The 26,030-nt window shown below is 39.5% G+C and overlaps 2 protein-coding genes across 3 annotated transcripts in view; both read right to left on the reverse strand.

Moving 5' to 3' along the window:
• Window positions 1-10,361, reverse strand: part of MAML2 (mastermind-like 2 (Drosophila)) — a 367,926-nt gene extending 357,565 nt beyond the window's left edge. The window contains exon 1 of the mRNA XM_011926599.1: window positions 9,658-10,361. Coding sequence (XP_011781989.1) covers window positions 9,658-10,170 — 513 coding nt within the window. The 5' untranslated portion in view covers window positions 10,171-10,361. The remainder of the gene's footprint in view (window positions 1-9,657) is intronic.
• A 7,972-nt stretch (window positions 10,362-18,333) lies between these two features.
• The window catches only part of CCDC82 (coiled-coil domain containing 82), a 33,710-nt gene continuing 26,013 nt past the window's right edge, over window positions 18,334-26,030 (reverse strand). For both annotated transcript variants that reach the window (XM_011926601.1, XM_011926600.1), the window contains 2 exons: window positions 24,823-25,005; window positions 18,334-19,245 (listed from right to left, as the gene is read on the reverse strand). In XM_011926601.1, the coding sequence (XP_011781991.1) occupies window positions 19,180-19,245; window positions 24,823-25,005 (249 nt within the window). In that variant the 3' untranslated portion in view covers window positions 18,334-19,179. The remainder of the gene's footprint in view (window positions 19,246-24,822; window positions 25,006-26,030) is intronic.

The raw sequence follows: 26,030 nt of genomic DNA on the forward strand, positions 1-26,030 counted from the left end.
AGAGCTTGCAGTGAGCTGAGATCGCGCCACTGCACTCCAGCCTGGGCGACAGAGCGAGACTCCGTCTCAAAAAAAAAAAAAAAGCTTTAATTTCTTCATCTATGAAAAGAGGATTTGGTCTGTCTTCTAAGGGCTCATACAACTCTATAAATTGTAGAATAGTGTCCTATTTTTAGACTAATATGAACTGGCCCTCTAGGAGGATGGACAGGATAGAGATGAGAGAAGGCTAGAAATGAGATGGCTTCTGTTTTGCAACTCACTCTCTTTCATTGCTCTGGGTGCAGAATTTGGGAGGTAGGGAGCAAACAGAACTCCTGCCCATATGTGGTTGTAATCTTACATGATCTGGCTGCTACTCTGTTTTCATTTATTATATGCTAAAGCAGCATGGGTCCTTCACCATTATACCAAGGATTAAAGTACAAGTTGTCACTTTAAGGGCTTCTAGACCTGGTTAGACAAAACAATTCCCATGCAACAGGCACTCACACTAGCTAAGCAGATCGGAGAGGTGAAAGGGCTCCTGAGCCAGTGTCTTCGTGAGGGAAATGCTTAGCTGGGAGCTCTCTCAGAAAGATATTGTTGCCTAGTCTTTGGAAGATCAGGTTCCCAAGGAGAAAACTAATGTTTAATTTAGCACAAAGACAGCTCAGAGTCACTCTCTGGGGGACTGAGCCTGCAAACAGAGCCACATGCAAAGAATCTAAGGGAGAAAAGGAAACTCTCTTGGGTGTAGTGGCTCCAGGAACTTGGGCCCAAACTTTACTAAACGGTTGCCTCTGTCTGTTGTTTCTGTCAGGAGGATAGCTCCTCTTTCCTGTTTACTCTCATGTCTGCACTTTGCACTTTAACACTTCCGCGAAACAACCAAATGGGATAATACACTAGCACATACTTTGTGCTGTCTGAAATTAAGTACTGCGGTGTGGCAGTCAAATGTGCAAGCCCTAGCTGGTTTAGCAAGTATCAGAAACTTAGGTGAACAGAAACATCAACAACAACAAAAAACCCTCATTTCTCAGCTGCTTAGCCAGAGAATGTTTTTATTTTTACATAATTTAGACTCCAGAGACCTCCAGAAATGAGCATTTTACACATAAGTAAGACACAGTACAGTACATATTGTATTCAATTAAGCTACCTCTTTGCACCCTGGTTACCAGGACTCTAAGAGATTATACTGTGTATCCAACAGACTCCTAGTAAGTTATTAGAGGTTGTAGCAGACTTTTGCCTTAACTAAATTTTCTTACACATGTAATTAACTTTCCACTGAAATCTATGAGAGCTACCTGAGGAGAACTCTGTTGTACAATGAGGCATTTAAGGTGTTGGGCTTCATGTGGGTGAGAGTTATTAGAGGGCTGGATAAGAATCACAAATATAACTCAGCCACATTTCTGACAAAAGATAAATTTTAAAACAAAAATGTTAATGATTCCATGTTAATGTATGAATCTGCCAGAACGACTCAGGAAGTAAGAACACTGTTAGAAACAAAACAACCCAACTACGTTTGACACTACATTTCCTAAGCATTATTACCCTCAAGAAAGGGGAGGAATCTCAGGTTAAATCACGAGGAGTAAGCGAGAGAAAAAACAAAAAACAGATAAAAATTTTTGACTACATTCTCCGTTCTGAGTTCGGACAATAAATCCATCCTTGCCCAAATATAATCTACTAAAGAACAGACTATGTTTTCTAATCCTGTCACTTCATAGAAACATCATGCTTTCAATTAAGAATTATCATCACTAAAACTTGCTTTGAACCCTTGGCAACATCTTCCTCATGTTTTTTTTTTTTTTTTATGGGAAATCGCACTTGAGGAGGTACTGAGTAAAGAAGAGATTCTGAGGCAAGAGCCACATCAAGGCATGGAAATTTCAACATGCTCCTGCTTAGGGTTGGAAAGAGGGCAAATCTGTGTTGCCTATTCATCTGCAGATGCAGTAAGTTAGCAACTTTAGCCAGGGATCTGGCTTTCAAAAGCATAAATTTAAATCTCCACAGTAGGGAGCTTCTAACTTTTTGTACCTCTAGGACCACATTCACTTAAGAATTATTCATTAATTTTGATTAACAATTCAATTAAATTGGTTTTTCTATTCAGTTCCAATGATTCAAAACTCTCAATAGATGGTTTAAATTGCTCATTTACCTACCAAGCCCATACTTCACACTTGCTGGGTAACTGAATGGAAACCCAGACTGAATTCTAGAAGTAAGGAGTCAAGTGGACATTCACTCTACTCAACTTCTAGATTAGGAGTCCTAGAATCCTAGCATTGGAAGAGGTAGTACTTGGTCCCATTCTCAAGAAGGACACTATTTAACATTCTAGGGAGACGTAAATCTATCCCAGGTGATGTCTTCATATTCAACTATTGAGGGAACTGATAAATGATACTCTTCACTAACCATTTTAAGTAACCATTAAAAAGAAAAGCCATGCTCTTCCTCTAAATGTCTGAGGCATTACTGGAAACAGAATTCTGGGCTAGGAAACCTATGAATCTGATTCAGGTATGTTACTTCAGACACTAATAGTAACAGCTAGAATTTATTGAGCCTTTAAGAGGTGTTAGGCAATTGCTTCATTTAATCAACAGCTCTAAGAAGTTAATTCTATTACTATCACTCCATTTCACAGTCGAGAAAACTGAGGCAAGGTAATTTAATTGACCTATCCAAGAAAACACAACTAAGTGGTAGAGGGGTGATTTGAAATCTGGTCGTCTCACCTCAGAGTTGAGTTAAGATCTCAGGCTCTTAACTGCTATGCTTCTTTGCCTCCTTATACAAGCCAACTGTAACAGTTCTATTTCTAACCCCACTCACCTCCCTTCTACACTGTAAATTCAGAGAGCAAAGGCTATACTGAAGTGTCCATCAATGTATTCCTGGCACAGTTCATGGCACAGAAGAGCTGTACAAAGATTATTTACTGAATTAATGAATATTTTCTCAAACTCTAAAAAGGACCCATGCACACAATCTTGATGTAAGAGTTTAAAACCTTTGCTAAAACATTAAGACCTTTGGAGAGCTATGGCATGTGTCAGTATTGTCATTTGTCCATTTTCATGTCCATTCCTTTAGTAATCTGGCTATGGTAGGGTCCAGCTTTCTAGTCCTCAGTCTGTGGAGAATATGTGAACTTCTCTCTTCATGTCCTCTCTAGGGAAGTGGAATAGCCTTTGCTCTTTTACCTCTGTTTCTCACAAATGTGTAGGCAAAGGTTGAAGCTGGTCAATAGCCCACTAACTACCATCAGCATCCCAAGCATCATGCCATGAATCAAGGAGGAAGGAGATGTTGGTTTTTCTTCTTTGCCATCTTTCCTTAGGGTCCCTTACCTTTGCCTTGTAAACAAGAACCAAATGGGGGAAACTGGTATCCAACTGGACCTCAAGACAAGTAAAAAATTTGTAACACATCTATATTACAAGCAAAGAAATAAGTACCTCTCAAAGACCATCTATAATAATGCTTTTCTCATGAATTTTTGTTCATGATTTTTTTAATAATGAGAAGATCTTTTCCACATTAGTATACAGGCAAACTCATTTGTTGGGAAGACTTATTTAGACATCAAGAGAGTATATACACTTTTACCAACAGGGCAATTCTTGTTTGCACTGGAAGGCCAAGTGAACCTAAGAAACGAGGTATAGCTTGGTCTGCTTCTTTTACTTCCTCTTCTGCATCTAGCTAGTGTGCTTTAAAACTATCTCCTTTTAGTGTCAAAGGGCATGTCACGCAGTATATAACTCACCATGAATGGGAGAAGTGTGTAAATAGCAAGGCATTAAGCAGCTCAAGGGACTTGAAGATAGGTAGTGCAGAGCACTTAGGCAATGCGCTATGAGAAGAGGCTGCTGGAGGGGAAATGTAATACTTGTCTTCAAGTATATGAAGGATTATTATTGCATCATAGCTGCTGATTCCTCGGAGCCGTCCTTGCTCTACTGTTTTCCAGGGCTTCTGATTTGCTCTTACCAGACCTCCAGGCCCTCCAGGATGTGGATCAATCTCATTTATCCCCGTCAGTACTCACGTCCAACCACACTCAGTCAAGCTCTGCTCTCTGTTCCCCAAACACTTAACTTACATGCCTGCACTCAGCGACCCCAATCCCACATTTCTGTATTTTCTCCCTCTTCTCAGGCCCTGCTGCTGACGCATGTTCTCATATAGCTATCCCTGGCCTATATTTGAATCTCTCTACTACCAACTACTAGTGGTACTCATGTTTTGAGCACCTACTATGTATCAGGCACTATGCTGACTGTTTTGCTAAATAACTTTAGCTGTTTTTTGCAGATGAAAATACTGATGCCAAGAAACTAACAAAAGTATTTTCTCTCATATTCATACAGCTAGTAGGTATAATATAGGGACCTGAATATGGGTCTAACTATAAAATCTATGCATTAAATTATTCCATTTACTCTAAGCTTCAGTTTCCTTATATGTAAAATGGGACAAATTGTTGATTACTCACCTGTTTTTTGCAGGCACTACAAAAAATAGGGAATTAAAAAGCCTTGCACATTCTAGGACTCAGTAAATATTTGTTCCTCTCTTCCTCTGATTTTTCTATACCAGTTTTGGTCCATTCTATCTGGTTAGTACTTTTCCTGTTACTTTATTGAAGTGGTCTTGCATTCCATTAGACTGTAAGTAAGCAGGGACTATGTCTTTAGCTGTATTTCTCCTTATCCTCCCAGGAAGCCTGCTGGAGTGTGACAGAAATTAGCATGAAAATGCAAAAGAAAAAAATTAGAATTGGTTTCGCTAAACATTGCCCTGCCTATGAACATAAACATATATAAGGGTCTGGATTAAAGAACAAGAAAGCAGTAGAATCCATTCAGACAGGCTTAGCTGCCATGCACAGCAGAACTGGGTGACTGTTCTCAGATTCCCTCTCAGGCCTTCTTAGATTAAATAACAGTGCTAAACACAAACACAAACAACAACAACAAAAAAACAAAAACAGCTAATTATGGCCACTCTCTTAGGCATATTTAATTGCTATGTCTAAGAATATCTGAAAGCCCATATTTAAACATATTGGTATTTAAAAATGTTTATAATACAGAAGCCATAAGTGATTAAACATTAAGATTTAGAAACATTTGATGAACATCACCTACCAATATTATTTCAAAGAAAGCAGACGCCTTCTATAAACAAACATTGACCTAAACAAGCAAGATATCTTGGTTTATATAATAACATCACCTTGATGTCACAGAAAGGTTTTTATCAATTTTTGGTAAAGTATTATACTAACTCTTTTCTCCACTTGAACCCTTTTGCCTTTGTGAGATCTTATATTTACTTGAAATAAGTGGTAGGAAGGTCCTAGATAGGTAAGAATTCTCCTTTTTTTTTTTTTTTTTAACTTTGTTCTAGAAACTTTCTAAAATGCATTAATATTATCTGTGGCCTTAGGGTAATTTAGTGTAGCTAAAAGCCTGAGCTTTCTTTAGAGATAGGAGGACATTTATCACATAGACAGCCATAGACACCCAGATCTGGCCTCCCACTTACAGCTCTCAACTTTTTAATTGTCAATTGGAAACTTGATTATTATCAGTTAAAAATAACCAGGGTACTCTGGCAATGATTTAACTTGTTTGACTTTCTTAAGCTAACAATTAACATTTTAGACTATTGTTGACAAAATATTTAACTTTCCCATGCATTTGTGTAAACAACTTTTCTAATATTCCTTAGATGTTCTGGGGGACACACCTTTCCAAAGCTTCCCAGGTCTGTGCAGAGGCCTGTAAAGTAGATGCATTCAAAGACTCCAAAGACTTTCATAGCATTGCACTAGGATTTCCTGGGACTTTCAGGAACACTTAAGTATACGGATATGTCAGTCTTATCTTGACAGCACGAAATTTGAAATGCCAATCCCTCTATTTACAGTAAGAGCTATTTCGTCATTTAAAACAGACAGCTGAAAGCTGAGTATACATTTAACCCCTAGAAAAACTGGTATTATCATTCATTGTTTAGAAGTTTATTACTAGTAATAAGTTTATTACAACTAACACTAGTATTGCATTTCAGCAGTGCTTAATTTTTTCTAAAGCTTGTTCAGAAAAACATGCTCATTTGCTTCTCTCAACAAGCTGGGGCAGCATGATTGTCCTCTCTGTTCCACAGATGACTGCTAAGTGACTTGTCCTAGGTAACCCAGATGGTGATCCAGCAGGCACAAAACCAAGGGATGTAGGTTCCTTGTCCGATCTGTTTTCTTTCCTCCATATGACATTAGAGAAAAGATAATCTCTGAAGCCAGAGATGACATGGAACCACTTATCTACTCATCCTAGCAATACAATCTATGCAACAGAAAAAGAGCTTGTCTCAGGCAAAAGGGAAAGATTAATAATGTACCACAGAAGCTCTAAACCTTACTGTTCCATGGACCAGCAATTACTCAGTTTTACAGTTCATTCAAAGATTCAAACATACTTCGCCAGAAAATGAGTTAGTGCCTAAAGTCTGCTCCAAGTGGTTAGAAATGCAGATCTGCTCAAAGCCCTATGATCCGGGCCCTCTGAAAGGCCCTGTTCCTGCAGTCTCTGCAGCACTGGGGCTTCCCCTGAACTTGTACTTGAGCTAAATGAAGAAACTGGCTGAGTAAGGGCTGTAGAATTAGGCTCTCAATGTGGACAGAATTAGAACTGGCTTGGAGGTTATGCTTGCATTGTTTTTGAAACTTAAGGCTATTGAAAGGATTCAGACATTATATATTCCTTGCTGTATAACACCCATGAAAGTCAACATTATCCCACCAAACAGAAGTTGTCCTTTCACCTTCATTCAACAAATATTACCCACTGTCTTCAAGGCATCATACTAAAAAGTATGCAGGATACAAAGCTTTCATCTGAGGATACAGCACATATTTGATTTTAGATGATCAATATTCTTTCCTTTCTCCAAAGGACATTTATGGCCACTTATGGCATACGAATTAACTATTAAAGTTACACATTCAACACACCCAAGCCACATAAATCTGGTTATAGACACAGTAGCAATAAAATTACGAAAAAATTCTGACACCCTGAACAAAGGCCCTTTTAAAATTAATAGCATATCTGAAAATAAGAGGAGCCCGAGTAAAGTAAGACCTGCAGATGTAATGGGCTTGGTGAATCACTTCCAAATGCCCAGGCCTCCCTTTGGACACAATGTTATCAGGTTAATACAGCACTTGCATCACCATCTCTGAGTACCATGCTGAGTAACAACGGGCCAAATTTAGAAGCTAAAATGGAGAGGGAATTTCCAAAAACCAGTGCAATGCCACATATTTTCAATGAAAAGCAACTACTAGAAATATACTATCTATCCCTTGCCCTCCTAACTTACACTGTGCCTCTCTGCATTATCACTACACCTGGAAATGGAGTTCCTCTAAGGGAATGTCTCAGGAGATGGCTGGCGGTTAGAGAGAGAAAGATTCCCTCCTAGGCCAGGGGTAGCACAGCAGCCAGCTCTGGCTTCTGCAGCAGTAAGCTTTCAGTCGGGAAGGGCCAGACACTGCTCCCTTACTTCCCTCCCAGCATGGGTATTGCTACTGTAAAGTTACAATGACCACTAAAGTTGGTTTCATTTCCCATCATGAAACACCCTAGAAAAAAAAGGCTGCCTTAGCTTACTTCCAAGTTGGACAAAAGCAGAAGCTCAAAGAACAAGGCCAGAGGCAAACATGCCACCTTTCCTTCAGAGGCTGGGCTGTGAAGGCCACAAGGGAAGCCCGATCTGGCTCTTTATGGCCCCCTCCGGTCTTGGCACCCAGGCCAGAGATCAGTCTTCTCCACTCAGGGTTGGGCTGGGTGCCTCACTCGCGGTTCCATCCCCAGAAACACTTACCAGGAGACTGTGAAGCACACAAAGCCACATTATTGGGAGACTTGCAGACAGATTATAAATTTACTGGGGACAATCAAGGCATTTAGATACTTTTGGCTGCAGATGCTGGTGACACACACATACATACAAAGCTCATTCTTCTCTCCATTTGAGCAATTCTTTACCCCCCTCCTTTACCCTAACATCTTTTTTTTCCACAAAACAACCTGCCACTGCTTTCCTAGGGAATTCCAGGGAGAAGTGGGAATAGAGCAGGTGATAGAAAAGGATATTAGGCTTTGAAGCTTTAATATAACCCCACAAGCTAATGCTATTCAAAAGTAAAACTGTAAACCCTGTGCAGTTTAACTGTTGGTAGTTATTTTTTTATCTGGAGCTGACGTCAAGGAGTCCCATTTCTAGGTAGCCCTAGTAAATGTGTTTATGGTTGGGGAGAAAAGCACCATTCTACTCCTCAGAGGTATCCAGAGCCTTCATCACCACGGACCCAGGCCAGGGATTAGGGAAGCCAGAAAGAGCCATCCTGAGCGCCCGGCCAGAGGATGTCCTCTCCTGAGAGCTCAGTATCAGGCTCCTTTGGAGGAGCAGTTAGACACAATAGCACCATCTCCTTTGGGCTTTTTGAGTACTTTGGGGCTTGCATGGCCATTTCCTGTTGCTTTTGCTAGGGTTGACCTGGGTAAACTGGAGCAGACATAGAATCCAGAAGCCTCATGGAGCTCCAAAAGGGAGGAAACCTGCAGGGCCACAGGGCAGGGTTCCACCTTCCACGAGAGGCTACTGGCCCAGCAGCTTTGGGGGAAGCCTGCAAACAGCAGGCAGTCACCTGACCGGGACTGGCACTGAGAATCAATGATCCAAGGGATACTCCTCTGGGATGGGGTGTGTCTGCGCCTCTGGGGAAGAACTTCCAGCCAGAAACTTAATCAGAACTTTTGGGTTTGATATCCTTTCACTAGGAGTGGCTGAAGACAGGTATTTCCTAGGATGATGATCTGTGTAAATAGCTGCTTCGTGCCTGTCCACTTAACGAATGCTGGAAGTGAGCGTTACTGGATTGGACTGGAGTGCTTGGGAAAAGAATCAAGATGTCGCTCAGGGGTGAGGGAGTCTAGAGGGCATCAGAGAGTAGGCCTCTTCAGAAACAGTGCCTCCCTAGTTTCTCTTTGGGATATTTTCTGCAAATTTTGTTTTTGACTGAGGGGACATTTGGGGAATTTGCTCTTTGTTACAGCTTACCATTTATGTTCTCTTAAGTGAAGAAGAAGAGGTCACTTCAAAAGGGAGAGGGGAAATGGGGCAAGGAGAAAAAGGCTTTGATAAAGGCCAGCCGGGCTGATAAATGTTTTGGGGCTGAAAAATGGCTTGGGGGCCTAATCAGGGTTGGCTGGCCAAAGCTGGAGGATCCATGAGATAGAACCTTCCTCAGTGGCTCAGATCTTGCTAGCTGGTAGCCTCTTCTTTTACAAGTTGTGGACCCCAGAGAGCCTCTGGAAAACTTGGGCGTCTTATCAGTTAAGGAATAGCCTATAAGTGAAGGAAAACTCAGGGGTGAGCACCAACAGAACATGATGAGTAGGCGCATGAAACCACTCAAACAACACACCCAATGGCCTTTGAGGTAGTCAGGTGACATCTTGGCCTTCTTCACTGCCATCCACTCTACCTTAGGCCAAAGCAACCTCTACCCTCACAAAAGGCCACAGGACCACAGCCAGAACCATGAGAAAGCCAGGTGCTTACCGCAATCAGGGCTGAGTTCCTCTGGTCCCCTGGGGTTGAAGCAGGTGGCTGCTGCTCTCCGTTTATCCCACCACTGCCACCATTATTGCTACTGTTCAGCAGGTGCTGCTGGTGGTGATGGTGATAGTCTGGTGGGGGCGGTGGGGCTGCTGTTGCTGCTGCTTGGGAGGCCGCAGGAGGGGCAGCAGGGGGCGGTGGAGGGGCTGTAGTGGTGGCAGCAGTGGCGGTGACCTTGGTGTGTTTGCCAGCCTTCCTTGCCCCCTGGCCATGCTGTACAAGGCTCAGGAGTTGCAAGGTGCTCTCTCTTTCCCGGTCTGAGCTCTCGGCCCTACCTCGTTCATAGCGTCCTTCACAGCTCAGGTGGTGTTGGCGGCAGACAGCGATCCGAGCCCGGAGGCGCTCCACGATAGCACTGTGCACTCTCGGGGTGACTGAGCCCCCTCCAAGGAGCCCCGCCCCAGAGGCCCCCCCTAGCCCTCCTGCGGGGGCCTGCGGGGGCGCTGTGTCCCCCATCTTACTGGACACAATGATTGCTGCCTCTGGGATGGTGAGGTGGAAAGAGGCTACTGCTGGCTATTGCAGGCAAGTCTGTTTTTGACAATGTGAGCTCAGTGTTCAGGGCCACATGAATAGAGGTCTTCAGAGGTTGTGGGGGAGCCGTGGAGAAGGTGTGGGGGAGGGGAGTTAGTAAAAAGAGGGTGGGGAGAAAGAATAGAAATCAATTGGGTGGAGGATAAGTTGGAAACAAACCCTGATTAACTCACTCTAATTACATTTGACAGCTCTGGAGAAGTTGGACAGAGTTGGTGGATTTTTTTTCCCCCACCAAGCTGATAAGAGCCACTAGGTACTTCGTAAACACACGATCTGGGGTTAGATCAAGAATTCAGGGATTGTCCAGCAAGAGACAGAAACACACAGCAAAAGGAATTGAGAGAGGTATTAATAGAGAGGACTCCCCCTCACCTAGTTGTTTCCGACAATTCTTTATGGGGATGTTTCCGCAGAGAAACACATTTCTACCATGTCTATGTAACCGGCAGCCTTGACTTTTCCTCAGGTTAAATAAAAAACCAAAAAAAACAAAACAAAACAGTGCTGTTTCAGAAGATGTTTAAGTCACTGTTCAAAATGTGCAAAAATCAAGGGAGACTGTCTTTTGGCTTTTAATTTTTCCTCCCTTTCCTTTCGCTCCGGTGTTTTCTCCTCTTTGGGGGTACTGTAGGATGTTGTCTTCTCCCAAAAGAGGGAGACAGCTTTTCAACTGTTAACAATGTCAGTAATTGGACTTTTGGACCATGCTTTTTTCTTCAGCTAATCCAATCACCGGTAAAATCCTCACTCCCTCTAAGGTTTCCTAGCCTCAAATGAAAAGCAATCTTAAGTCGCTAGCCACTGAGAGAGATCCTTCAACACATTTTTTTCTTTCCCGCTTACGTTTCTATTCCTCACCCCCGGCTCTATTCTAATACAGTATCAAGAGAGACAAACTCTTCCGAGAGTAATTTACAAACGATGGTCAAACTTACAAACTTCCAGCAAATTGCACCGAGTCATGTCCAGCCACTTTTCTGTCCACTTTTGTACATTCCATCCCCGGCCAGTGGATCTGAGGGTCTGGACTCGCAATAAGCAATGTGGTTCTATCTCCTGTATTCGCTCCGCTTTATGGATTAAAAAAAAAAAAAAAAAAAAAAAAAGTAGCTTGTATTTTCCTTTCTCTTTCTTGTCTGTTGTTAGCCGCTTTGCTGACACTGGCTCCCGCCCGGAGTCACGGCGATACACAGGCTTTCATTGTGCTCCGATAGGAGAGGGAGAGAAAGAGAGAGAGTGAGACAGAGAGGGAGAAAGAGAGAGCCAGCAAGCTGCAGATGGGGGTGGGGGGGGGCGGGGAGAGGGCGGGAGAGCTCGTTCGAGGCTCCCTGGTGGAAGGCTGGTGCCACTGCGCGAGTGAGTAATCGCAGCCAGGCACCGGGGAAAGGGGAACGCAGAGGGCCTCCCAGTGGCTGAAGAGGTAAATCCCAAGGCCTGCGCGTCTCAGCTGCCCTCGCTCAGCTCAGCCTCAGACTCCGTTAAGTGGGGAAGGCTGGGGAAATTCCCCAGCCTCTACACAACCATTTCACCAGCTCTAAATGTTTAAGAAATTCCGGGCCAGGAATGTGTTTTCCCTTTCAGCTCTACATTACGCCCTCCTGAGGATATAATTTTCATTTTTCAATATATTGTAAATGACACCACTGAGCAACCTAGCACAAGTTGTGTGAGCACCGAGGAAATGTTCATTAATAGAGTAAAGAAGATATGAATGTGTGTGTTGATGGCGGAAGGGATTGCGAGTGGAGAGGAGAGGTAATCACATTGTTAGCTCCTAAAGGGCAGGCAGGTGTAGCGTTTGTCTACCTGCTTGCCCATTTGTGTGTCTCTGGATAACTGAGTCTGGGTGGTAACAGGCAAATCAGTTGGAATAAATAAAATATTTTATGAGAATGATACCATTAGCGATACCAGTTATAGAAAAAAAGGTTTTTATTTGACAATGCATGACTGCCTATGAAAAACCAAATATAAGACCTGAGGTATCCTTAGCTACCTGGTGCACATATACAATGAGGAAAGTCAATGTGTAGCAGCTGAGTTTCAAAAAGTTTTTTTGTTTGTTTTTTTAAATGGAGTCTTATGTTGCCCAGGCTGGAATTGAACTCCTGGGCCCACTTGAGCCTCCTGAGTAGCTGGAACTACAGGTACTCACCACTACTGCACCTGGCTCTGAGTTTCAAGAAATTTAATAATAGAAACCAAATAGATCTCACACAGATCATTGTCCCCTCATTTTCAAGTGATCCAACCTTTAAAATATCCAATCTTGGCCAGGCATGGTGGCTCACGCCTGTAATCCCAGCACTTTGGGAGGCTGAGGCAGGCGGATTACCTGAGGTCAAGAGTTCAAGACCAGCCTGGCCAACATGGTGAAACCCCGTCTCTACTAAAACTACAAAAATGAGCTGGGCGTGATGTCACATGCCTGTAATCCCAGCTACTTGGGAGGCTGAGATGTGAGAATTGCTTGAACCCAGGAGGCAGAGGTTGCAGTGAGCTGAGATCACGCCGCTGCACTCCAACCTGGGCGACAGGGCTAGTCTCTGTCTCAAAATAAAAAAAAATCCAATCTTATTCTGGATTGCGCTTGTTGTTTTCAGTTATGACGATTAAATTAAGGTGAGCACAATACTGCAACAGTTAGGACGAAAAATATTCTGGGTATCCTAATTTCGAAGTCATTTAGATTTGAGGTCTCAAATAGTACACCTTCAATAATCTAAGTAAACTCTGGCATTTCATTAATATGGTCCTGTTTCAAACTGAGTTATGGATAGAAATAGGCAAAATCAAGGCAAACATCTCAGTACTGGATTTATTTGCAATTTAGTTCCCTATAGGTTAGCCTACTTTAGTCCATTTTATTTTCACCAATCCTGTTAGCTTGGAAATAAGGACAAATACAGTCAGATTTTTTTTTTTTTTTTAAGACCTAGTCTTGCTCTGTCACCCAGGCTGGAGTGCAGTGGCGCAATCTCAACTCACTGCAACCTCCACCTCCCAGGTTCAAGTGATTCTCCTGCCTCACCGTCCCAAATAGCTGGGACTACAGGCACGCGCCACCACGCCCGGCTAATTCTTTGTAGTTTTAGTAGAGAGGGGGTTTCACTATGTTAGCCAGGATGGTCTCAATCTCCTGACCTTGTGATCCACCCGCCCCGGCCTCCCAAAGTGCTGGGATCACAGGCATGAGCCACTGCACCCAGCCTTCATTGGAACATACTTCTATCTCTATCTGTTCCTTCCAAGGCTAAGTTCCTCACTATTCAAGAGAAAAGCAGAAATATGTATTTGTTAGATAAGGAAAATTTGAATGGAGAACTGTCATGAGGTGTCATTAAAGAGGACAAAAATAAAAAAAACTTTTATTTTTAAAAGTTCAGTTTTAAAAAGTTGTCTTCATCAGACAATATTTTCTTTATACTATAATGAATATTTTACATTTGGCATGAAAGAAACATGTAATAACTAAACTGAAACCATTCCATTCATTCTGTAGCCCTTCAGTAACATGGGATTTGATTAATAACATGCAGTCCTTAGTCAAATCAGCTATTACTAAATGATGTAACTTTACTTTGCTAGACATGGACATATCTTAAATTGTGAAGCAGGAATTTAATATTCATACTATATTCCAGTGGTGTAGGACACTTCTTTGGAGGGTCTTTTTTTGTACACATTTACCCTTAGACACTTAATTTCAAGTTGACATTATCATCAACATCTTCATTTCTGTTCTCGTTACAATTAAAAAATTACTTTTATAGCCACAGCACGTCTCATATATTATCCCTCTTAATCCACAAACAATCCTGAAAGATACTATAAGCCCATTTATAAATGAGAAAAACTAAGCCTCATGAAAATTAAAGTACTTGCTCTGGTTCACATAACTAGAAAGTAACAGATGAGAACTCTAATTCAAGACTGACTTCATGGTGTAAGGAAGGTGTCCAGTTTCACTTTTCTGCATATGGCTAGCCAATTCTCCCAGCATAATTTATTTAGTAGGGAATCCTTCCTCACTTGGGTGTTTTTGTCAGGTTTGTCGAAGATCAGATGGTTGTAGGTGGGTGGTCATATTTCTGAGCTCTCTATTCTGTTTGATTGATCTATGTGTCTGTTCTTATACCAGTACCATGCTGTTTTGGTTACTGTGCCTTGTAGTATAGTTTGAAGCTGGGTAGCATGAGGCCTCCAGCCTTTTTCTTTTTGCTTAGGATTGTCTTGGCTATTCAGACTCTTTTTTGGTTCCATATGAATTTTAAAATAGTTTTTTCTAATTCTGTGAAGAATGTTAATGGTGGTTTAATGGGAATAGCATTGAATCTATAAGTTACTTTGGGCAGTATGGCCATTTTCACGATATTGATCCTTTCTATCCATGAGCATGGATTCCATTTGTGTCCTCTGATTTCTTTGAGCAGTAGTTTGTAGTTCTCCTTGAAGAGGTCTTACACTTCCCTTGTTAGCCATATTCCTAGGTATTTTATTCTTTTTGTAGCAATTGTGAATGGGAGTTCATTCATTATTTGGCTCTCTGCTTGCCTGTTGTTGGTGTATAGGAATGCCAGCAATCTTTGCACTTTTATTTTGTATTCTGAGACTTTGCTTAAGTGGCTTATCAGCTTAAGAAGCTTTGGGGCTGAGATAGTGGGGTTTTCTAGACATAGAATCATGTCATCTGCAAACAAAGATAATTTGACTTTTCTTTTCCTATTTGAATACTCTTTATTTCCTTCTCTTGCCTGATTGCCCTGGGCAGAACTTCCAATACTATATTGAACAGGAGTGGTGAACTCTAGATGGATTAAAGACTAAACTATAAAAACCCTAGAAGAAAATCTAGGCAATACTATTCAGGACATAGGCATGGGCAAAGAGTTCATGATGAAAACACCAAAAGCAATTGCAAAAAAGCAAAACTTGAAAAATGGGATCTAATTAACTAAAGAGCTTCTGCATAGCAAAAGAAACTGTCATCAGAGTAAGCAGACAACCTACAGAATAGGAGAAAATTTTTGCAATCTATCCATCTGACAAAGGTCTAATAACCAGAGTCTACAAGGAACTTAAACAAATTTATAAGAATAAAACAAACAACCCCATTAAAAAGTGGGCAAAGGACATGAACAGACACTCCTCAAAAGAAGACATTTATGCAGCCAACAAACATACAAAAAAAAAAAAAAACCCAACATTGGTGATCATTAGAGAAATGCAAATCCAGACCACAATAAGATACTATCTCATGCCAATCAGAATGGCTATTACGTAAAAGTAAAAACAAAACAAACAAACAAAAAAACCCAAAACAAAAATGACAGATGCTGGTGAGGTTGTGGAGAAAAAAGGAATGCTTTTTACAATGTTGGTGTAAATTAGTTCAATCATTGTGGAAGACAGTGTGGTGATTCCTCAAACACCTAGAGGCAGAAATACCATTTGACCCAGCAATCCCATAACTAGGTATATACCCAAAGGAATAGAAAGCATTCTGTTATAAAGATATGTGCACATGTATGTTCACTGTAACACTATTCACAATAGCAAAGACATGAAATCAACCTAAATGCCCATCAATGATAGACTGGATAAAGAAAATGTGGTACACACACACCAGAGAATACTATGCAGCCATAAAAAGAAATGAGATCATGGCCTTTTCAGGGGCATGGATGGAGTTGGAGGCCATTTCCTTCAGCAAACTAATGCAGGAATAGAAAACCAAACATCACACCATCTCACTTATAAGTGGGAGCTGAATGATGAGAACATATGGACACATGGTGGGGAACAACACACACTGGAGCCTGTTGGTGGTTGGGTTGGGAAATGGGGAGCATTAGGAAGAACAGCTAATGGATGCTGGGCTTAAAACCTAGGTGATGGGATGATCTGTGCAGCAAACCACCATGGCACACGTTTACCTATGTAACAAACCTACACCTCCTACACATGTACCCCGGAAGTTAAAATAAAAGTTGAAGAAAAAAAGACTGACTTCAACCTTAATCACTAGTCTGGCTGCCTCAATAGCAAGTATGAAAGGAGTTATGGGGGAGCCAAACTATCTTCAAAGTAGCTCAAAGCTGCTCAAAGGCTGCAGTTTAATTATCCCTCAGTGAACACTCTGGAGTCTAAGTAAGCCCTATTATACCTCCTAAGAATGAGTACTATGTAGATCTACTCATCTGAGTATGAGCAGACAAGTCAGAAAATACGGCCAATTGCATCCAACTGCCTGTACAATAGACATTTCTTTTCCCTTGTGTTTTCTGGTCTTATGGTTTTGTTCCCTGTCTTCATAACCCTAAAGCTTCTGTATAGCCCTGTGATTTTTTTCTAGAATTTCTTCCCTTTTACTTGTCCATTTCTGTCTTCCTCATCATCTCTGCTATCAATAGCTACCTAAAACTAAAGCACCTACCACTGTAGTAATAAATGGCCAAATCTAAAAAGTTTATAGTCATGTGAAATGATATGTGAAATAAACAAGCTTAAAAACTGTTTTTGTAATTAGCTGGGCGTGGTGGTGCACGCCTGTAGTCCCAGCTACTCGGGACGCTGAAGCAGGGGAATCAGTTAACCGCGGGAGGTGGAGGTTGCAGTGAGTGAGATTGTGCCACTGCATTCCAGCCTGGCGGCAGAGTGAGGCTATGTCACAAAAAAACAAAAACAAAAACAAAAACAAAAAAACTGTTTTTGTGTTATTGAATCAATGATATTGATGGTGATGATGATAATGATAAAATAATATGTCCTAATACCTGTAAAGGTTAATTCTATTTTTCAACATTTCCATTTTCTTATGAACTACTTGCTTTTTACCCCCTAATACATCTCACTTCCTAATAGCTTTTTTGCCATTCTTTTGATGTTACCACAACCTAAAAGCCTCTTGTATTTTCCAGATTCCTACAAAGTAGCATGCTTGGTTGCAATGACCTTAGATCAGACAAACTACCTATAAGCATTTTATGATCAACAGGGAGCTGTTCCAATAGGAAAAGTGCTTCAAGCCAACAAGATAGTTGATCCAGATAAGTCCTTGGAATTATTAGTACCTTAATTTATAAATTAACTGCATGCTGTTAAAAGTAAGAGATATATTTTAAGATTACTCTTCAGTCATCTCAAGCTTGTTTGTAATGTCCCATATGATAACTGATGCTTCTAGGTAATTGGAGATACTTTAGAGATCTTTTTTTTTTTTTTTCATTTCATCTGGCCTTCCTTTTTATAAATCATTTGTGATCTTTTACCATTCCTCCTTGACTATCACTTCTAACTCTGCCTTGCTTTTTTGGGGGGACATTGTCCCTTCATCTTCACCTTTCAATAACGGCTTTATTTTTATTTCCTGGAATTTAGTTAAGGATTATTTTGCCACATGCCAGGGAAATATGAATGAGAATACAGCTATGTAGGGATGCAGGGCAGGCAGGGTGGCTCATGCCTGTAATCACATCACTCTGAGAAGCCGAGGTGGGTAGATCACCTGAAGTCAGGAGTTCAAGACCAGCCTGGACAACATGGTGAAACCCCATCTCTACTAAAAAATACAAAATTAGCCAGGTGTGGTGACGCATGCCTGTAATCCCAGCTACTCAGGAGGCTGAGGTGGGAGAATCACTTGAACCCAGGAGGCAGAGGTTGCAGTGAGTAGAGATCATGCCATTGCACGCCAGCCTGGGTGAAACTCCATCTCAAAAAAAAATACAGATATGTGAAATTTCCATTTCACAATGTTTGAAAGGTATGCACTCCTCATTAAACATCAACATCAGTACTTTCACCACATTGTGAGTTTTTTCCACCCCATTTGTTTACAATAATAATATGGATAATTTCAGGAAATAAACTGTAGAAAATATTAACTAATTTCCATATATGAGCTTAACGTAGCTTTTTATGGATACGTACATTACGGTCCATGCCATGAGTCACATAATAGATGAATCCAAGTTCAACAAATACTTCCATTAAGAAAAAAGTATCAAAAGTTCCACAGTAGAATAGATCCTACTAGAATATCACTTTTAAGAATTAAAAATACAGAACAGATAGGGTTCATTTGTTCACTCTGCAACCATTTTACTTTATGGGAAAATTTAGATGTGCAAAGCAATGCAGATACCAAAATATGCTTTCCAAGTGCTTCTGGCTGAGTTTGTCTCTTTTAGCAGTTCTGACCCTAAGATATATATTTATATGGAAAAAGCTATGGATAAAAATAAATAAAATACATCTTAATCATCCACTTATAGACAAAATTGAATAAAAAAGTAAGAACATTATAAAGCATGAAAATGTATATAAAATTATTCCTGAATGTGAGGGTTGAAAGACTCTGGAGGCCTGAAATCTATTTGAAAGAGAAACTTTCAAGAAAAGGAAAAAAGCATTCCTCTACTTCGAATAGATATGCTATGATCTGATTCTGAAGCAAGGGGATTGAAGTGAATGATATATTGAGGTTTCTTCCATAGTCCACTGATTTAGAAGATAGCAGTAAAAAATATATCAATGAAAATCATTTAATACTGTAAAAGGACAGGAATTCAGTAAAAATACATGTAGATGTTAGTCTAAATACATTTTTAAAATACAATATATTTTGACTAAACTGACAGGATATGAACAGCTCATTCACTTGACAGTCATCTGTTACAAAGCCATTATTATGTAACTTTAAAACATATTTACAGACTTAAAAATTAAGATAATGCTTTTATGTACATCAGATAAAAGTTTAATTAGAGTATAGAGTGCCATTTCACAGGAATTAATTATGTTTTAAACGAAATATTTTGCCACAAAGATATAGAGAAAATGTATAAATACACCACATGATACAGAAAAACAAGAATCATGATCTTCACATTTACAGAATCTTCTCTGATGGAAATGTGTTACAATTCAGTCAAACTTCTCTCCTTGAAAGTAATCCGCAGAATTGAGATATTCTTCAAGTTGGCCATATTTCTGCATATACAATAGAAAAGCTAGTTATTTTACTCAAAGCAATGAAGATAAACTGGGCCTTTGCAAACTACAGACACAATTAGGATAAGTTCATTTCATGGTAATCATGAACAAAAATCTTTTTATGGTAAACAGGAACTTAATTTCAAATAAGCATTTCCAACTCATAGAAAGCACTGGAAAGAGATCAAAGTGAATATTATTAATTTTGTAACTGTGCTTTAAATTATAATTTTTCTTTTTTTTTTTCATTTTTTTTTGAGACGGAGTCTCGCTCTGTCGCCCAGGCTGGAGTACAGTGGCCAGATTTCAGCTCACTGCAAGCTCGGTCTCCTGGGTTTATGCCATTCTCCTGCCTCAGCCTCCCGAGTAGCCGGCACTACAGGCGCCCGCCACCTCGCCCGGCTAGTTTTTTAGTATTTTTTAGTAGAGATGGGGTTTCACCGTGTTAGCCAGGATGGTCTCGATCTCCTGACCTCGTGATCTGTCCGTCTTGGCCTCCCAAAGTGCTGGGATTACAGGCTTGAGGCACCGCGCCCGGCCATAATTTTTCTATTATTATGCTTAGAGTAGAAATGTAGTGACCTCAATAACTTAGTAAAAAGTTTGTTGAACATACATATCAAAGGCTCTGTTAATGACTGGGTACAATATTTTAAAAAGATACTTTCCCTGCCCCTAAGGAGAATAGAGTTCAATAGTAATACACCAATAATAATCAGTAATAAGTGCCAAAAGAGGTACAGACACTGTCATGAGGGTTCAGAAGAGAGGTCATGGTTAGTTGAGGTAAGCAGCAAAGAGTGGCATTTAAATTGTCCTGGAAAAAGAGATTTGGTAGGCAAAGAGTTGGTGGCAAGAGTTTTCAGTAAGAGACAATAGTCCATCAAAGTGACATGACAAGAAAACATGGGATTTGACTACAACCTGGGTATTTTTAGGAGAACAGAGAGAGCTACGACTGAACCAAAGAGACTTGAGTTCAGAGACTAAAAATTATAAAATACTGGTTAAAGAACTGAACAATCATTTGACAGGAAATGGAAAGTTGCTAAAGGTTTTGGAGCAGGGGACTGAACTGATCTAAGGTGTATTTTAGGAAAATTGGTAAAACATTCATTCTAGAATAGTTCAGCAACTAGTTACGGGTCTATGACAACAATTTAGCTCATGAGGGCTCAAATTTGAGTGATAGCAATGAAGATGAAGAGTAAAGAACAAAGTAGAACAAGTTAAGAGAGGAGTCAAGAATGATTTAGAGATTTCAAAGTTGACAGAGTAGAATAATGGCAGAGTTATTCTGCAGGCTGTTTGTGGGAGGGAAGGAGATACATGATTTCAGTTTCAGACATACAGAGTTCAAAGTATTTACTTCAGTGAGGGGATTAATGACATACTCGTTTCTTGACTCTGTTTATGAACTCTGTTTCTATCTTCAGTGAAATGAGAGAGGATCCTGGTGACCCTGACTTTTGTGGTGACAGGGACCTACAGAAGGGAATGTGAGAAGTGCATTTTCATTCTAGACATTGAAGGCCATGAAACTCTTTTTTACAACCCTATGATATCTCACTGGATCTCCTTCTAAGGGAAGATGGAAGCACATTAACACAAGGGGAAATATCCTAGGGTCTACTTAGGAATTTTCTTCGACCTAGTACTTAGGTAGGTTTCATTAGATACAAGTAAAGTACTCTAGGATTAGAAACCTATACTTGAAAAGTTTGACTGTTTTTATGCTTTTCATATTACCTTTCTTCATATCCTCTTTATTATTTATTAAATTACTTTTGGAAAATTAAAAATTAAAAAAAATATTTTAAGAGGCAGGACCTCACTATCTTGCTCAGGCTGGCCTTGAACTCCTGGGTTCAGGCGATTCTACCACCTCAGCCTCCCAAGTAGCTGCAACTACAGCTGTGTACCACCACACACACCTAGGACAATTAAAATCTATCTCAGTTATACTAAGATAGGAGGAAAGAAACCCTCTCCTTGCTTTCATTGCAAGTAACAGCTAAGATTAATCGATCACTTACTAATTGCTAGGTCCTAGCAAATGCTTAAAACGTGTTACACATCTAATCTCCCCAATCAAAACCCAATTATTATTACTGCTTTAGTTCCTACTTTCCAGATGAGAAAACTTAGGCTTAGAGAAAGAAAATAGTTTGCTCCCAAATTCTACTGCTAGTAAGTGGCAAAGCAAATACTTAAGCCTATACTTCTAAGCAGTATAGAGTATGCTGTTTCTGAGATTTAAATGGTGTGACTAGGACACACCTTTGGCAAGAAAAAAATAAATAAAAACTTGAAAAGGAAAGTGAAACTCACAGACATTGCAGTTAGTATTACTCTGCCATCCTTTCCTACCTAAAGATGCTGCTCTCATAATTCTTTACTAAAAATTTGGAGGGTTTTAATACTGAAGACTACTTACTTTAATAGTGAAGACTATTCTCTTACAACACCTGATGAACCTACTGATGAAAACAGTTGGAACTGTGGAAATGAAGTGTGGGAAAGAGGTCAGAATATAAGAGAAGTTTGGAATCTTCTACTCAGAAGTAGCAACTAGAACTCAGAAGGGAATTGATTTGCCAAGGAAACTTTGAAAGGATGAGGACAGAATTCAGTGTTAACAGGTACTTTTTAGCAGTGATCCTCAAACTTTTATTTACTTAAGAATCACCAATGCTAAAAGTATTGGATGTTTAACATCCCAAGGATTATCATTCAATATATCTGGGATGAGGCTAGGGGATTATACATTTTTTCAAAAACTTCTAGGTGATTCTGACCTAGGTAGTTTAGAGCCATGTTTTGAGAAACATCAGTTTAAAGGGTGGGGAAAAAAAGGGCAAGGGAAAAAGTTAAAAAGGAGGGGAAAGAGAAGAAATGAGAAGCGTTTAAGGAAGGCAAGGAATATCTAATTACAATTTTAAATTATTATGTATATGACAATATTTATCAATACATTTAAAATTTACATACAACTGTCACTTGTAACAGTTTTACATACAGTATTTACAGTATGAATGGGCACTTGATACTTCTATTGACATGTTTTCTTTAGTACCTGGTGTTCATGCATCCACCAGCCAATCCCAACAATACCATCTTCAACTTTCCAGGAAATCCCATCATCATATACACTTTCTTCTTAATGAACAAATATTCATTGGAATTTTGCCAGTGTCATATTAGAGTATGTTATTGAACTCTTCTTTAGAATAAGACATAATTATGTTTATCAAATATTTTGGTTTTATTATAATTTTCCTATTATTTGTCCTTTTCTTAAACTCAAGTTGCTCCTACACCCCTTTAGTATCATTACATTAAAAACAGATCACCCTAGTTCAACCTTTAGAAGGAAGAACAAGAAGAATGAAGTCAGTCTAGTTGGCCTGTCTTTGGGAAGACATGCTGAGACATCCTGAGATAAGTAAAGTAAAATGGCTGAAGAAGCAGGTAAGGGAAAAAGTAAGGTGTGGAATACAAGCTGGAGGCAGAAAGACAGGAACAAATAGTACGTGTAAGGCAAAAAAAGGGGCTGACATAATTGGGAAATATGAGCGGAAAGTGCCATGGAGATGGCATTCAAGTAACACTGAGCCCCAGGCATTCTAAAGGGTTAGAATAACTGTGACTACCAGACTGTAGCTAAAGGCAGCACACATCACAAAGCACGTGCAGTGCTATCACTCAAAGGCACACAGTGAGAGGGACAGAGTGAGGATGGGAAATGTCAGAGCACTTGACAAATTCTGAAATTTCATCACAGCACAAAAAGCTGCAAATGGGTTTATATTGGCTATAAACTTCCGTGGCTTCTAGGAAATCTTTTGAGAAAACCTAGAAACAAATTTTTTAAGTGGAGAAATCTCAAATAAAATGAAGGTCTTTGGTATTTTCATGTGGAAAAAATGTGCATATTGTCCTAGACATGCACAATCTTGAAATATGATTTCAATGCCTAATGCTAAATATTATTCTTTATGTATAACATGACACTTGGTTTTCTTGAAAAGAAAGCCTAAGCTCCTTTCTTTTCCTAAGAAAAGAAAGCCAAGTGTTATATTATGCATAAAGAATAACGTTTTGTAAAATTCCAGGTCCTTCTGGTGTCCTAAACCTTTTTCAGCTTTTTCTAGGATACATGATTTGGAAATGCTTTTTTCTTCAAGAAGTTTAATGTTCTTCCCCACATATGATACTATTATATAACATATACAGTATATGCACAGTGATTTTTCTGTACCTAGTATCCATTTCTTTATAACTGTGCTATCCCAATAGGTTTTGCAATTCCACTAGAGGATTGGCAACACTTAAAGGCATCAATAAAAGCATTTAAGAATTTAATGTCGTCTAGGAAAATGAAGACGGGAAGTTACTAAGTGATTCCTCTCCGCTAAGGCAAATGAAAAAGTATGGATAAGGGGAGAGAAACATTTGGAGTAGGAGAAGTAGAAGCAAAGTAAATGGCAAAAAGCTGAAGAGAGTAAAATGAGAGAAGACTTAAGGATCAAGATGTGGGAGGCAGGCAAGATCACTGGGTGGTGGTTTGTGGTGGGAGAATAATTGTCAAAGGGAAACCAATAATGAGGTCATTCTCTAGACTGGGAGACCTCCACTAAACATGACATGTGCTAAAAAAGTTTCTTTCCCTCTGCCTAAGCTCTCTTGCCTTATTTTTTATACTCCTCTTTTACAAATTTCCCTATGATATAATCCAGGCAATGGATCTCAAGTCAGGCTTTTTTCTTTTCTTTTAAAGATTAAATGTTGATAAGAGTTGCCTGAAAATCTACTATTTGTTCGCTCTTATACATTCATGTAACTAGACTTGTTTTAGAAGACTGCAGTCATATTAGCATTCTTTCCATATACCATAAACAATTCTAAAAGCTCTGTGAGCAGACCAGAGCTTATGAGCTGCCAGCAGATCTTCGGGAATCCAGTGCACTCTTCAAAACCCCCACTTTACTCCTTATATCAAATGTAGTGATCAATAGGATATGGGGGAATCAAAATCAGTGCCATGGCCTGAAACCTCTGCATTCCCCTCGACATTCAGTTGGTGCTCACTGCCCAGTACCATGTCCTCAAGAAGAGGATGTGGGTGGTATTAGAACTGGCAGCCGAGATCCTTTCCTCAGACTGGCACCAGGTGCTTCTTCACTCTCAGGTCAAAAGAACTGTTCTAAAGAATAGGAAGCAGACAAGCAGAGGTGAGTCCTATACTCTGTCAAAGAAAAAATCAGGGGACTTTATATATATGTAAGCAATACATACATAAAAGTGAAAGGACAGAGGTCCTTCAATAAAGGACAGTATTAATGCTTATTAAAATTTATCTGATGGGCCGAGTGAATCCTTAGAACATCAGGACATCTATTCAGAAGGACAATGATAAGCATGAAAGGAATGAGTGGAAGAAGAGAAAATACAAAGGAGAGAAAAAAAAGAGATTACCTTAAATTTCGCTATCTTCTAATCATTTGTTTCCTTTTGCTGATCACAATTAGGCTTCAGAATGTACATGATGAGATTGTCATATATTCACCTTACCTTCTTAATCCAGCCTCTTTCTTTTGACTGCTTGAAAATTCTTTCCACTGTTTCTTTAACTTGTTCATCTTTAACTTCTCTCTTTGCAAGAGAGCAACATTCCTGGTATAGTTTGAATTTAAAATGTTTCAGTTTATGATAAATTCTGGTACGGTCGGCACAAATTCTGCCAACAGTGAACACCTAAATCAAGAAATAAAGATTATTATCTGACAAATGAAGTGAATAATATGGTAATGAATATATATCCTTTCTTGTTTTTGGATTTTCTTTAGTAGTAGAATCAAAATGCATTGTTAACTTTAAATGTTTACACAATTGTTCCTTTACCTTCTCTTTACTTATACAACTAGTCAAACACTGAGCACCTGTGAAGTTTCAAATATTGGGCTAGGCACTAGAGATATATAAATAAAATACTTATTACCTGTATTAGGGAGATTACAGTTTTGAGAGAAAGACAAATGTTACAAAACAACAGGAAAAATGCTATGTCCAAGATGCTATAAAAATGCTAGCGAGGAAGGGCATTTCGCCCAATCCAGAGAGGAGAAAAGTCCCCAAGCAGATCAAGCTTGAACTAAATCTTGAAAACACAAGAGTTTTCCAAGTTTGGGAAAAACAGAGAAATGGCTTTAATGTAAGGCAGAAGGATCGGCAAAGTATAAAAAAAAAAAAAAGGCATGAAAAGTATAAGTCCACATTTACGAAGTTAAAAATGCCTGGATTATAATAATTTTCTAGGTATAAGCAACATGTAAAACTGAAAGAAACTCTTATACCAAAATTAAGTATTGGCATTTTTTTACTAGATACTTTTCTTCCCCCTCCCAACAAAACAAATGATGTAAAGTAAAAAAGAAACTGTGTGTAGGCATACTGGTTGCTTTACTTAAGGTGTTATATATGAATAAGGCATTAATATTTTGCTGTCAGCCAGCTATAAGAATTTTAATTCCTACGTTTATATGGCCTTCTATAATTCTATCATTAAAACTCTTTTTTATGAAATCAAACAACCAGAACCTTTCTCTTTCAGAATGTTTTGAATGCTTCAAGTTTGTTATGCAAACCTACAGCTAAAATAGGAAGACAGTCTCACTGCACTGACCAAATTATTTACATATGTGTATATATATAAATATATATAAAGAGCAAAACTCCATCTTGGGAGGAAAATATATAATATACACGATATATATTATATA

This window comes from Colobus angolensis, unplaced genomic scaffold (genome assembly GCF_000951035.1).
Source record: "Colobus angolensis palliatus isolate OR3802 unplaced genomic scaffold, Cang.pa_1.0 Scaffold7, whole genome shotgun sequence".
Classification (NCBI taxonomy): Eukaryota; Metazoa; Chordata; class Mammalia; order Primates; family Cercopithecidae; genus Colobus; species Colobus angolensis.